The sequence below is a fragment of the Neurospora tetrasperma genome (assembly GCF_000213175.1).
Source record: "Neurospora tetrasperma FGSC 2508 unplaced genomic scaffold NEUTE1scaffold_1, whole genome shotgun sequence".
NCBI lineage: Eukaryota > Fungi > Ascomycota > Sordariomycetes > Sordariales > Sordariaceae > Neurospora > Neurospora tetrasperma.
Window position 1 is genome coordinate 3,752,731 of NW_009799099.1, and position 9,910 is coordinate 3,762,640.

The 9,910-nt window shown below is 52.3% G+C and overlaps 6 protein-coding genes across 6 annotated transcripts in view; 4 read left to right on the forward strand and 2 right to left on the reverse strand.

The window, feature by feature from the left end:
- Positions 1 to 286: 286 nt before the first annotated feature.
- NEUTE1DRAFT_76859 (uncharacterized protein) lies at positions 287 to 4,150 on the reverse strand (the record flags this gene model as incomplete). The annotated part of the gene is made up of 2 exons (XM_009849936.1): positions 287 to 3,240; positions 3,328 to 4,150. 2 exons carry the CDS (start codon positions 4,148 to 4,150, stop codon positions 359 to 361), a joined length of 3,705 nt encoding a protein of 1,234 aa, XP_009848238.1.
- A 301-nt stretch (positions 4,151 to 4,451) lies between these two features.
- Positions 4,452 to 5,154, forward strand: NEUTE1DRAFT_120163 (uncharacterized protein; the record flags this gene model as incomplete). The annotated part of the gene is made up of 2 exons (XM_009849937.1): positions 4,452 to 4,770; positions 4,832 to 5,154. 2 exons carry the CDS (start codon positions 4,618 to 4,620, stop codon positions 5,120 to 5,122), a joined length of 444 nt encoding a protein of 147 aa, XP_009848239.1.
- A 597-nt stretch (positions 5,155 to 5,751) lies between these two features.
- On the forward strand, positions 5,752 to 7,227 carry NEUTE1DRAFT_115986 (ribosomal protein; the record flags this gene model as incomplete). Its single annotated transcript, XM_009849938.1, has 8 exons — positions 5,752 to 5,817; positions 5,876 to 5,914; positions 5,980 to 5,996; positions 6,059 to 6,088; positions 6,151 to 6,175; positions 6,239 to 6,266; positions 6,394 to 6,597; positions 6,659 to 7,227. 8 exons carry the CDS (start codon positions 5,815 to 5,817, stop codon positions 6,760 to 6,762), a joined length of 450 nt encoding a protein of 149 aa, XP_009848240.1.
- Positions 7,228 to 7,504: 277 nt separating this feature from the next.
- NEUTE1DRAFT_107668 (uncharacterized protein) lies at positions 7,505 to 8,476 on the forward strand (the record flags this gene model as incomplete). Its single annotated transcript, XM_009849939.1, has 3 exons — positions 7,505 to 7,701; positions 7,781 to 8,028; positions 8,244 to 8,476. The coding sequence occupies 3 exons, from the start codon at positions 7,505 to 7,507 to the stop codon at positions 8,474 to 8,476; spliced, it is 678 nt and encodes a 225-aa protein (XP_009848241.1).
- Positions 8,477 to 8,736: 260 nt separating this feature from the next.
- Positions 8,737 to 9,129, forward strand: NEUTE1DRAFT_35122 (uncharacterized protein; the record flags this gene model as incomplete). Its single annotated transcript, XM_009848788.1, has 2 exons — positions 8,737 to 9,017; positions 9,102 to 9,129. Coding segments are annotated over 2 exons (309 nt in total), but the record flags the coding sequence as incomplete, so codon positions are not given.
- A 559-nt stretch (positions 9,130 to 9,688) lies between these two features.
- NEUTE1DRAFT_76873 (Serine/threonine-protein phosphatase 2B catalytic subunit) overlaps positions 9,689 to 9,910 on the reverse strand; it is a gene marked incomplete at both ends in the record, with an annotated part of 3,359 nt that continues 3,137 nt past the window's right edge. Inside the window, one exon of the mRNA XM_009849940.1 lies at positions 9,689 to 9,810. Within this exon, the coding sequence (XP_009848242.1) occupies positions 9,792 to 9,810 (19 nt within the window). The remainder of the gene's footprint in view (positions 9,811 to 9,910) is intronic.

The window sequence follows — 9,910 nt, forward strand, 5'->3', positions numbered from 1 at the left end:
ATTTGGCTTTAGGTACGGCGATTAGATACCCTAGGATGGTGGACAGATTGGTAATGTCCATGATATTTAAACATAGCGAGTATTTGTAGCAACGACGAAGCAGTTTCAGCTCGCCTGATCAATTAAGTGAACGGCATCAAATAGAGACTTGGTGAGGACCACAGATGTACCATAGGTTGAAGGAAGTCAACTCTTACAACGTCCCTTCCCCATAGGTAAAAAACGAAGCTCACATCATCAAACCAAAACGAGAACGTCTATGCAGAAAACCAACAATCAAAACACCTTGATTGCTTGAAACACAGACCTTACTTCTGAAATCCTTATCTATATAAAACGCCATGGAAAGCCATGTTTTCTACTCAACAATCCACCCCTGCCCGGCCACCTTCCTCTGCTTCACCTTCCTAGCCGGCAACGGCCACCCCATTCCTCCTTGCCCTTCTGCTCTCAGATACGGTACCACCCAAACCTCCCTCTCTTTCCCATCTTTACTCTCTGACCCCTTAACCTCCTTAATCGGCTTTCCGTACGTAATCAGCGGCGTCCCCTTGGCCAAACTCGCCAGCTGACCCGCCGTCAAGTCCGTCAGCGCATGCATCCTCGTCTTGGCCCGCTTCTGTCCGTCCGCGCCCGTGTTGCCTGCCTTTTGCAGATAGGCGTACACGATGTAGTCCGGGCATTCGTCCACGCTTAGGTGGGCTAAGGGAGACGAGGGGTGGATGTAGACTAGTTTTTCTTCCAATTCTAGTTTCCTGCCGTCCTCGCCTTCGAGCGGGATCAGGGGCAGGTAAGGAACGTCAATAGCGCGCTTGGGCTTGCGGTACATCTCGGGCGGCGTGGGGGCCTTGTCAGCGCGGATGGCGACTTGGTCGATAAAACCCGCGGCAACCATTTGTTTTAGGGCTTGCACTTGTTTTTGCGAGGGCGGGTCGAGCGTGTCGGGCACGGAAAGGTTGGCGAAGGCGGGGATGTTGGTTCTCAACAGGTCGATGAGCTGTTTTTGGAGTTGTTTGATTTCTTTGAGGACCTTGAAGCGAACAAAGTGGGAGTCGCACCAGGATTCCGTGGGGTCGTGCGCGAACTCGCCGACGACTTGGAGGAGCTTGATGGCGTCGGACTTGTCGTCTAGATAGCAGAAGTTCTTGTGGACGGCGTTGAAGGCGGCGCAAATCTTGGCGCGGCGGTCGTCAGCAAGGACGTCTTCGGTAGTGCGGAAAGTGACGGCGCGGGAGTCATCTTCATCGTCTGAACCGCCGGCGTCGTTCTTCTTGGCTTCTTGGACTGCGGCGGCGGGGATGGCTTGGTTCTCGGGAATGTAGATCTCACCGGCTGAGAGACCGGCTACGAGCGCAACGGTGTAGGGAAGGCAGTCGTGGAGATGTCCGATGAGAAGGATGCGGGCGAAGCGCGGGGAGAGCGGGAAGATGGACATGGTAGATCCGATGGGGGTGACTTGGCCAGTTTGGGAGATGGCGTTGAGGTAGGTCAAAAGCTTCTCGGCCTTGATCAAGCTTTCGCGCGGTGGCGGCGTGGGGAAGGGGAAGTTGACGACGTGCTGGAGGTTCATGGACTTGAGCTGGAGCACGACGCCTTCGATGGGCATGCGAAGCAGCTCGGGCTCTGAGAACTCGGGGAAGTCTCTTTCGTAAACGGCCGAGGAGTAGAGTCTCCAGCAGTGACCCGGACCGGTACGACCGGCACGACCGGCACGCTGCTTTGCGCTGGCCTTGCTGATCCACCCAATCTCGAAACTCTGGACGCCACTGACAGGATCGTACTTTCTCTCCTTTGACCTTCCAGTGTCGAAAACGTACTTGATGCCGGGAATTGTCAAGGATGTTTCAGCGACGTTGGTAGCCAGGATGACGAGACGGTGGCCCTCTGGGGGCGGCTCAAACACCTTCATCTGCTCTTTCGTGGGGAGCAAAGAGAAGAGAGGTAGGATATGCATCTTCAATGGCCCTGTACCAGATTCTTGGTCCTCAATCTCGAACTCCTTGTCTTCCTCCTCGTCCGACGCAATGGAGATATCGTCATCGTCTCTGTCGTTGATGTTGCGGTCATCCTCAACGTCGCCAAAGTCGATGTCTTCGACTTCCATGGGTGCCTCCTTCGCAGAAATCCGCACCTTGGTGGTGCTGGCGGTGTTCATACCGCCACCAAAACGCGCCTTCAACCGCTTGCTGAGCTGGGCAATTTCACCCTGACCGGTCATGAACACAAGCATGCCACCAGGGGGCAGTTTCCTGTGGCCCCTGCAAATCTTGCGGAATGCCTCATCAACGTAGTCGTGGTTTGTCTTTTTGGCAAAATGCATGGTAACAGCATGCTCACGGCCTTCTACCTCAATGATGCGAGGAGTGGTGTGGAACAAGTTAGAGTTTTGGGTGAATTCCTCGACCCTGAGGGTGGCGGACATGATGATCAGCTTGAGAGGCTTGATCGTGGGGTCTTCCTCCGCCAACTCTCTCCTAAGCTTGACCACTCTGCTGAGCATCGCAATCAGGATATCGGTATTGACGCTTCTCTCGTGGGCTTCATCAATAATGATGGCAGAGTACTTGCGAAGAGCAATATCGATGGCCGCCTCACGAAGCAAGACACCATCCGTCATGAACTTGATGGCCGTCTTGGAGTCAACGGTGCCTTCGAATCTGATTTGGTAGGAAACCACATGTGAATAGTCTCCCATTTCTTCGCCAACACGCTTCGACATACTGACAGCAGCGACACGTCTCGGCTGGGTAACACCAATCATGCCAGGAGTAGGTCCATCCGGAACACCGTAACCGGACTCGAAGAGGAACTGGGGAACCTGCGTGGTCTTGCCGGAACCGGTGGCACCGCAAATGATGACAATGTCGTTGTCGTGAATGGCCTCCATAATCTTCTGTTCCTCTGCAACAACCGGTAACCTGAAACGAGTTTCCTGGATCTCGGGTGTCCTGGTAACTACCACGGCGAAAGCCTTGCGGGAATCGTTCTTTGTTGGTTGCAGCTCGATAGGCAGAGGCTCTTGTTCGATCGGCCGAGGCGTAAAGTTGGCAGGTTTCGGTATCTCGAGAATGTTTGACTCGGCAGGCTTGTAACCCAAAGCTTCGTTCCTCGCCTGATGTGCCCAAGCCTTGAAGGCCGAAGATTTTGCTTTCTTGTCCTCCTCGGCGTCCTCCATGTCCTCGTCGGATTCTTCCGCAGAATCATCGTCTTCTGAATCATCTTCGGAACCCTCTTCGTCCTCTTCAGATCCATCCTCTTCTCCCGATTCCTCCTTCTCCTCACCCTCCTCCTCCTCTTCACTGCCTTCTTCCTCGCTGCCTGAGCCACTACCCTCGGACTCTTCATCGTCTGAACCCTCTTCGCCCTCCGAACTGAAACCGTCCCATTCTACCACTTCCGGCACAGGAATGACTGCGGGAGCTTGCGATGATGTAAAGTTGTGCTTCGTTTTCACACCTCCTCTCTTTTGTCTCTTGGCAAGTATTGGGCGTCCTGACTCGTCGACCTCTAAGGGGCGCTTGAGACCAGCACCGACTGGTACTGGCAGGCTTGTTGACGTTGTCGTCGCTTGTACTGGTGTAGGCTCGCTTGTTTCCGCTGGCGCGCTCTTTGGCTTCTCGACTGCCGAGTCCTGCTCATCTTCCGAGCCCTCCGAATCCTCGTCGACCGTGGGTTTAGGCTTTGGTACTGGTGCACCTTCCTTCACCTCTCGCTTTTCATAAAGTTTCTTGGCCGCCTCCTTCTCTGTTATAAGTCCAGCTTTTGCTTCCTTGACAAGTTGGCTGAGCTCCTCCTTTTTGGTCAATTTTGTCTGGCCAAGTGATTTTGTGCTTGAGAATAGGGAGGTGTCAATCTTGTTGGCGGCAAGCTTGGCCAGGAGTTCGCGGTTCTCGTCCTTCCTGAGCTTTGTGTCGATGTACTTTTCGAGTCTCTTGGCCTTCTTGCTGCTGACCTTGACGCCCGCAGGCCTCAATTCCTCCCGTAGCTCGGTCTTCTTCTTTTCGGCATCCGTGGTGGTTTCCTGTCCGGGAGCGATCTCGAGGACGTTGGTGTCTTCGGGGTCTTGTGTTCCCTTACTCCTCGACCGCTGGCGATCAAGCTGCTTGCGCTTGCGCTGACGCGGCACGAACTTCCCGCCTATGGCAACCATGTTGTTGTTTTGTTGGGTGTGCTCGGAGCGAGCAGTGACGGCAGAAATGAGGGCCGGTGTCGCGACGGCAGAATGCAACGAACTGAATGTCACTAAGTACCCTGAAGATTTGAAGATTAAATCTTGTCCGCCTGGCAGAATTTCTGCGCTAAATGTGGCACCCCACGTTTTGGGGGCCTGTGAGGGTCCAGGACAGTAACTGAAGTAACCCAGCTACAGTGCGCGTACAGTTTGCTATGTTTCGCGGGTCCATCCTGAACCTCTGCAGCCCAGCCCACTCCGGCTCCATCAACAAACATCACGATGGAGTCCCGAGTCTAACCTCTGAATATGTAGAGACATCAGAGAGTACTATCCTACCAGAAGTACCGAAGCCGAAGTTATCCCCCTACGGTCTTATCCTTCGAGACACACGCAGTTTTTCGAGTCTTGCAACTGTCCATACTTCACCACGTCCAGAACTCACCATGTCTGAGGACGCAGTCAGGCAAGAGCCATTCCCGTCACCTTCCAGGCAGGCAACTGGGCTTGTCAACGGAGTGGAAACTGAGGTTTCATCAATGAACTTCTCGGACAAGATCATGGTCACCATTTCTCAAGGTGGGCGCCTTGCTCAGTGGGTAGGTTCAAGAGCGCCCGAACGCCATCCCACTTACAATCTACTGACATACCATGTTTTAGGTCCAAGTACAACTAGCCGCACCTTCTTCAGCGTCAGTAGACATGGCTCTTCCTGGCGCCGGTAGCCTGTTACCATCAGAACATTTAACAGCAACGACTCTTCTTGGAGGTGGAAATGCGGAGAGGGAGACCATGGGCCAGCTTTATGCCAGTCAAATTGCCAGTCTCCTGACTCTGCGCAATCCCAATGAGCAGCGGTCTTTGTTGCTTGGTTTGGGCCTGGAGAAGGTCGACACCACTACTAGTGACTCCTTCTATGACGTGGTCGAGTTGGTACAACAAGTCCTCTGATAGTAAATGTCATGGAGCGAACGATATCTCGCAGTAACAAGTTCGAGTTGGAGCTATCGCGGTGAGCAGTTCTGGTGAAGCGAGGAGTAGGAACCGAATGTGTGGTTATCGGGAATGAGCATGTTCGCAACTCGGTGGATGCCCCTGTGGTCGGCTGAGAATATGTAAGTGAGGGCTGGTCTGTCTTAAGGCGGGTTCTGGGAAGACAGGGAAACAATGGCTGGGCTGTTGACCAGTTTAATCCTGGAGGTGTAGAACACAGAACAATGGAGGGTAGTGAGCCCGATCTTGCAGCAACACAAAAGATGTGTGTCAAACAAAAAGCGACTCCAGGCAGATCGACAATTTCGGGCAAGGATCCAACAGGATGATAGGATGATGTTGAAGGCAAGAGGGGCTCAAGTGGACGAGCTGAGGGACAAGGCTTAGCCATAGACCCTAACCCTGTTGGATGAAGCGGAAATATGTGGCTTGTGGAACTGGCAGGCTGGCCTTGGCACACAACAATTGCTGAGGAACGGTGTGGCTTGCGTGCGTGGTGCGGCTCAAGCCCGGAGCTTGGACCACCACTTGTGCCCACCAAAAAAAATACACAGCCCTAAATTTGACTTGTACGAGACCCGTGAAGCGTCTCTTAGAAGCATCAACCGACGTCGACAGAACGAGCTTCATCGGCACCACCAGCAGACAACATGGTATGGCAATTGCTGCACGACTATCGCAGGACGAAACGCTGATTCAGTCATCATGTAGCCTACTCGGTTTTCCAAGACAAGAAAGCACCGCGGACATGTAAGCGCCCCCTCGAACTTTGTCGTCGCCGATCCGACAGATGACTGACTGGAGTGATTTTATAGGTTTCCGCCGGTAAGGGGTATGTCGCCAACCGATCGACTGACCGATAAACACGAACAAGTATTGACAGCATTATTCCAGCCGTGTCGGCAAGCACAGAAAGCATCCAGGGTACGTACCGCCGCTTCTGCAGATTCGAAGTGGGAAAACCATGATGCTAACAATGGGAACAGTGGTCGTGGTATGGCCGGTGGTCAGGTATGCCGATAGAAACTCCAACGACTCGATCTCGAAAACACGCGATACTAACCCGACGATAAGCACCACCACCGTACCAACCTCGATAAGTGTACGCAACCCCGAAAATAAACGGTCGGCGCATGTTGGAGGGCGCATGGTTCAACCTCACTTCTCCGACATGCGACCAGGCCTTGCCCCTCGATATAATGAAAATAAACGCTGACGATGACGGATAGACCATCCTGGTTACTTCGGTAAGGTCGGTATGAGGCACTTCCACCTCCTCCGCAACCACCAGTGGGCCCCCATCCTCAACATTGAGAAGCTCTGGACTCTTGTCCCCGCTGAGGCCCGCGAGAAGTACGTCTCTGGTGCCGCCACCGAGACTGCTCCCGTCATCGACCTCCTCTCCCACGGCTATGCCAAGCTCCTCGGCAAGGGTAAGAACAAGCAATTGCAAAGAAACACCCCCGAGAATGCCCGTCTAACAACCCATTCTAGGCCGTCTCCCCCAGGTCCCCATCGTCGTCCGTGCCCGCTACGTCTCCGCCGAGGCTGAGCGCAAGATCAAGGAGGCCGGTGGTGTCATTGAGCTCGTTGCTTAAATTCTGAATGCGGCATGATATATTCAAGGACTGGCGATTTGGCATTACGGTACGAGGGAAACCGGAAACGAACCCGATGGTCATGGATCGAACAGTCGGACAGACGAACAACGACAAGATTCGGTCCCGGAGTCCTGGATGGGTCAGAGGTGGTTGAAAATCTCAGCGCCTCGTCTGCAGCATTTAGGGAAATGGCAGTTCATTTGCATCGCAACATTGGGTCCGGGATCTCGTTCACAACCGTGCCATGCTGCAGACTGGCGAACTCGGGTGGTCCCGAGAGGGTAACCCGGGCCGCGGCTGCGTCGCAAACTGCTGATTCAGGGGCAAGTAACGAATAAATGAAGGCCTATGCCCGACGGTCGGTTGATCTCATCTATGAGCATTTCCTTGGCCATTGTGAAGTTGAACATTCGTCTAGTAGCCCACTCCCAGCAGACTGGATTTGTTTGTCCTGTCGTCACGTCATGAGATCCCCAGTGTGAGGCCGTTATATGCCTTTGTCTGTTACCATCGGTCTGTGATGTTACCCGGCCCTAATTCGGACAAGTCCGCATGATGTAAGTCGCATTGTTGCACTTGAACCAATACATGTTGAGAATCATGAACCAAAACACACTAGCACCAGCCTCTGTTGACGTCCGCTTTCCCCGCTTCATACTACATGGTACTTGAGAACAGTTTCCCCTCTTGATAGCCGCCTCATCCCGACACATCTCATCTCTCGATAAAGTTGTCCGCCATGGCTGGAAGTTCAGCAGCGATCAAGCTTAATGAAAACGGGATTCCAGACTTCGACGCTCTCCCACTTCGAAAGGGTGATCCCAAGTACTCCGCCTGGGGTTTATATGGAGATGAAGACGAGTTGGGAACTCTGAACAGGCTTACCGACGAGCGAGTTGCCGAAGCAGCAAAGAATGAGATCAAGACTGGTTTGAGGTGCGATTTATTTCTCGACCTTTTCATTTACTCCTTCGGCCTCATCATTTACGTCTAACCGCCAACAACCGACCATCAGAATCTCCCTAAATTGGCCACTCAACGCCCAAAAAGACTCGGGCTTCTTCAACCGCAAGCTCTTCCACCAAGACCTCTTCGCCAAACCGCCGCGGTGCGTCAACGACGACATTTGGACCTTCAACACGCAGGTGTCCAGTCAGTGGGATGGGTTGAGACACTATGCTTATCAGAAGGCGAAGAAGTTCTACAATGGAGTGACGATGGAGGATATTCATGCGGAGGGAAGTGAGGTTAATGGGATACAGGGTGAGTGGTGTGTTTTTTTTTCTTTTTCGTCATCTTTTTCAACGTAGTAGTTAGTCATGAGTTTGGTTTCAGGTCATGCATGCATGCATGGATGGTGACGACGACGACGATGACGACGACGACAAAGGAGGGTTTTGGCGACGACCAGGACGAGATAAAATGAGAGAGAGAGAGAGAGAGAGAGAGAGAGGGTGTGATGCTAACATGAAAAACAGCATGGGCACAAAAAGGCATAGTAGGCCGTGGCATCCTCGTCGACCACCACTCCTGGCGTCTGGAGCAGATTATTAGTAAGAAGCCGAACCCGGATCCGAGACTAGTCAACTTTGACCACTTTGCTACCACGCCCATTCCTCTCGAGGATATACACGCTTGTTTGGAAAGTCAGGGAACGGAGATCAAGTTTGGGGATATTCTGTTTATTCGGTCTGGTAAGGTGTTCTTCTAGGTTACCCCTTTGCCTTTGCCTTTTCTTTCCCTCCATATCATCATCCACCATCTTCTTATTTCCCTTCCTTCCTCATCCCCTCCTCTCCTCCCTCCCCCTTTCCCTTTTTAGTCACTTTCCTTTGTCTCGCCTTCTATCTACCTACTAACTCTCTCTCTCTCTCAAAAAAAAAAGGCTGGATCCAAACCCACCAAACTCTCTCCTCCACCTCCCCCTCCCTCCTCTCCTCCCATCAATCCCATAACCCCCCTTCTTTTTGCGGTCTGGAACCCTCTGTCCCGCTCTTCCAATTCCTTTGGTCCAACTTCTCCGCCGTAGCAGGCGACCAGCCTTCTCTCGAGTGTTGGCCTCCTCTCGCCACCCGTGACCCCGTGAACTACGGGGATGAGTTGAGTCTGCACGAAGTGATGCTAGCGGGGTGGGGGATGCCGATCGGCGAGCTGTTTGATCTTGAGGAGTTGGCGAGGGAATGTAGAGACAGAAAGAGGTGGAGTTTTTTTGTTGTGAGCGAGGTGTGCAATGTGAAGGGTGGGGTTGCTAGGTAAGCTCATTTGTTTTGTTTTTTTCTTGACTCTCTGCGGAAGCGCGAGATGATGAGTGTTTTACTAATAGATCGGGTTGTTAGTCCTCCTAACGCTTTGGCGATCTTTTGAGGATGAAGGCTTGGATGGTTTATGGTGGATATTATGCCGGGTTTCTATAGGGATGATTTCATCGGCGGTAATGCTTTACGGGGAGGAGAAAGGATTGGGATAGAGTGTCCTGCTCTGAATATAAAGATATAATCTAAGAATGCGAGACACTCATAATCGTCTTGCTCGAATATTGGTTGTGAAGGAATTCATAGGAATGATCATGACTTAGGTGTGCTCCTTCACAGCTAAGTTGAATTATATCTTCGTGGGAGGCTACCAAATGATTGAAAGAAGCATCCATCATGAGACCATGTTCACCATTTACCAGTACGTAAATAAGTATCTAGTCAGTCGCTGAGGTATGTAAACTCGCTAAACGCACTAGCAAAATCCTTCTCAGTAGAGAGGAGAGCATCCATTCGATACTCATTCGTATTTCCATTCCCCGCCAACATGTAGGGAAGTAGATGACTACAATCAGTCAAGCCCTGAATGTGACACCGTTCAATAACACGTCTTCGTTCAGTCACGCCGTGTCCCTCTTTCCTTTGCTCCCACAGAACTCCTATGAAACCTTCGCTCAATTCCCTGACGTAGTTCCGTATCCTGACGCCATTTAAGAACTATACCCTCATAAAAACAGAAAAAATTAGCATCCTTTGAATCGATTGGCGTGGTGATTACGATCGCTTGCGGTCACTCAACGTTAAACCGACCAAGTCAGCATCTGATACCTTCGGATATATACGACAGGCCAGACGCAAGAAGAAGTGCTAAAGGAAGGGGGGGGGGGGGGGGG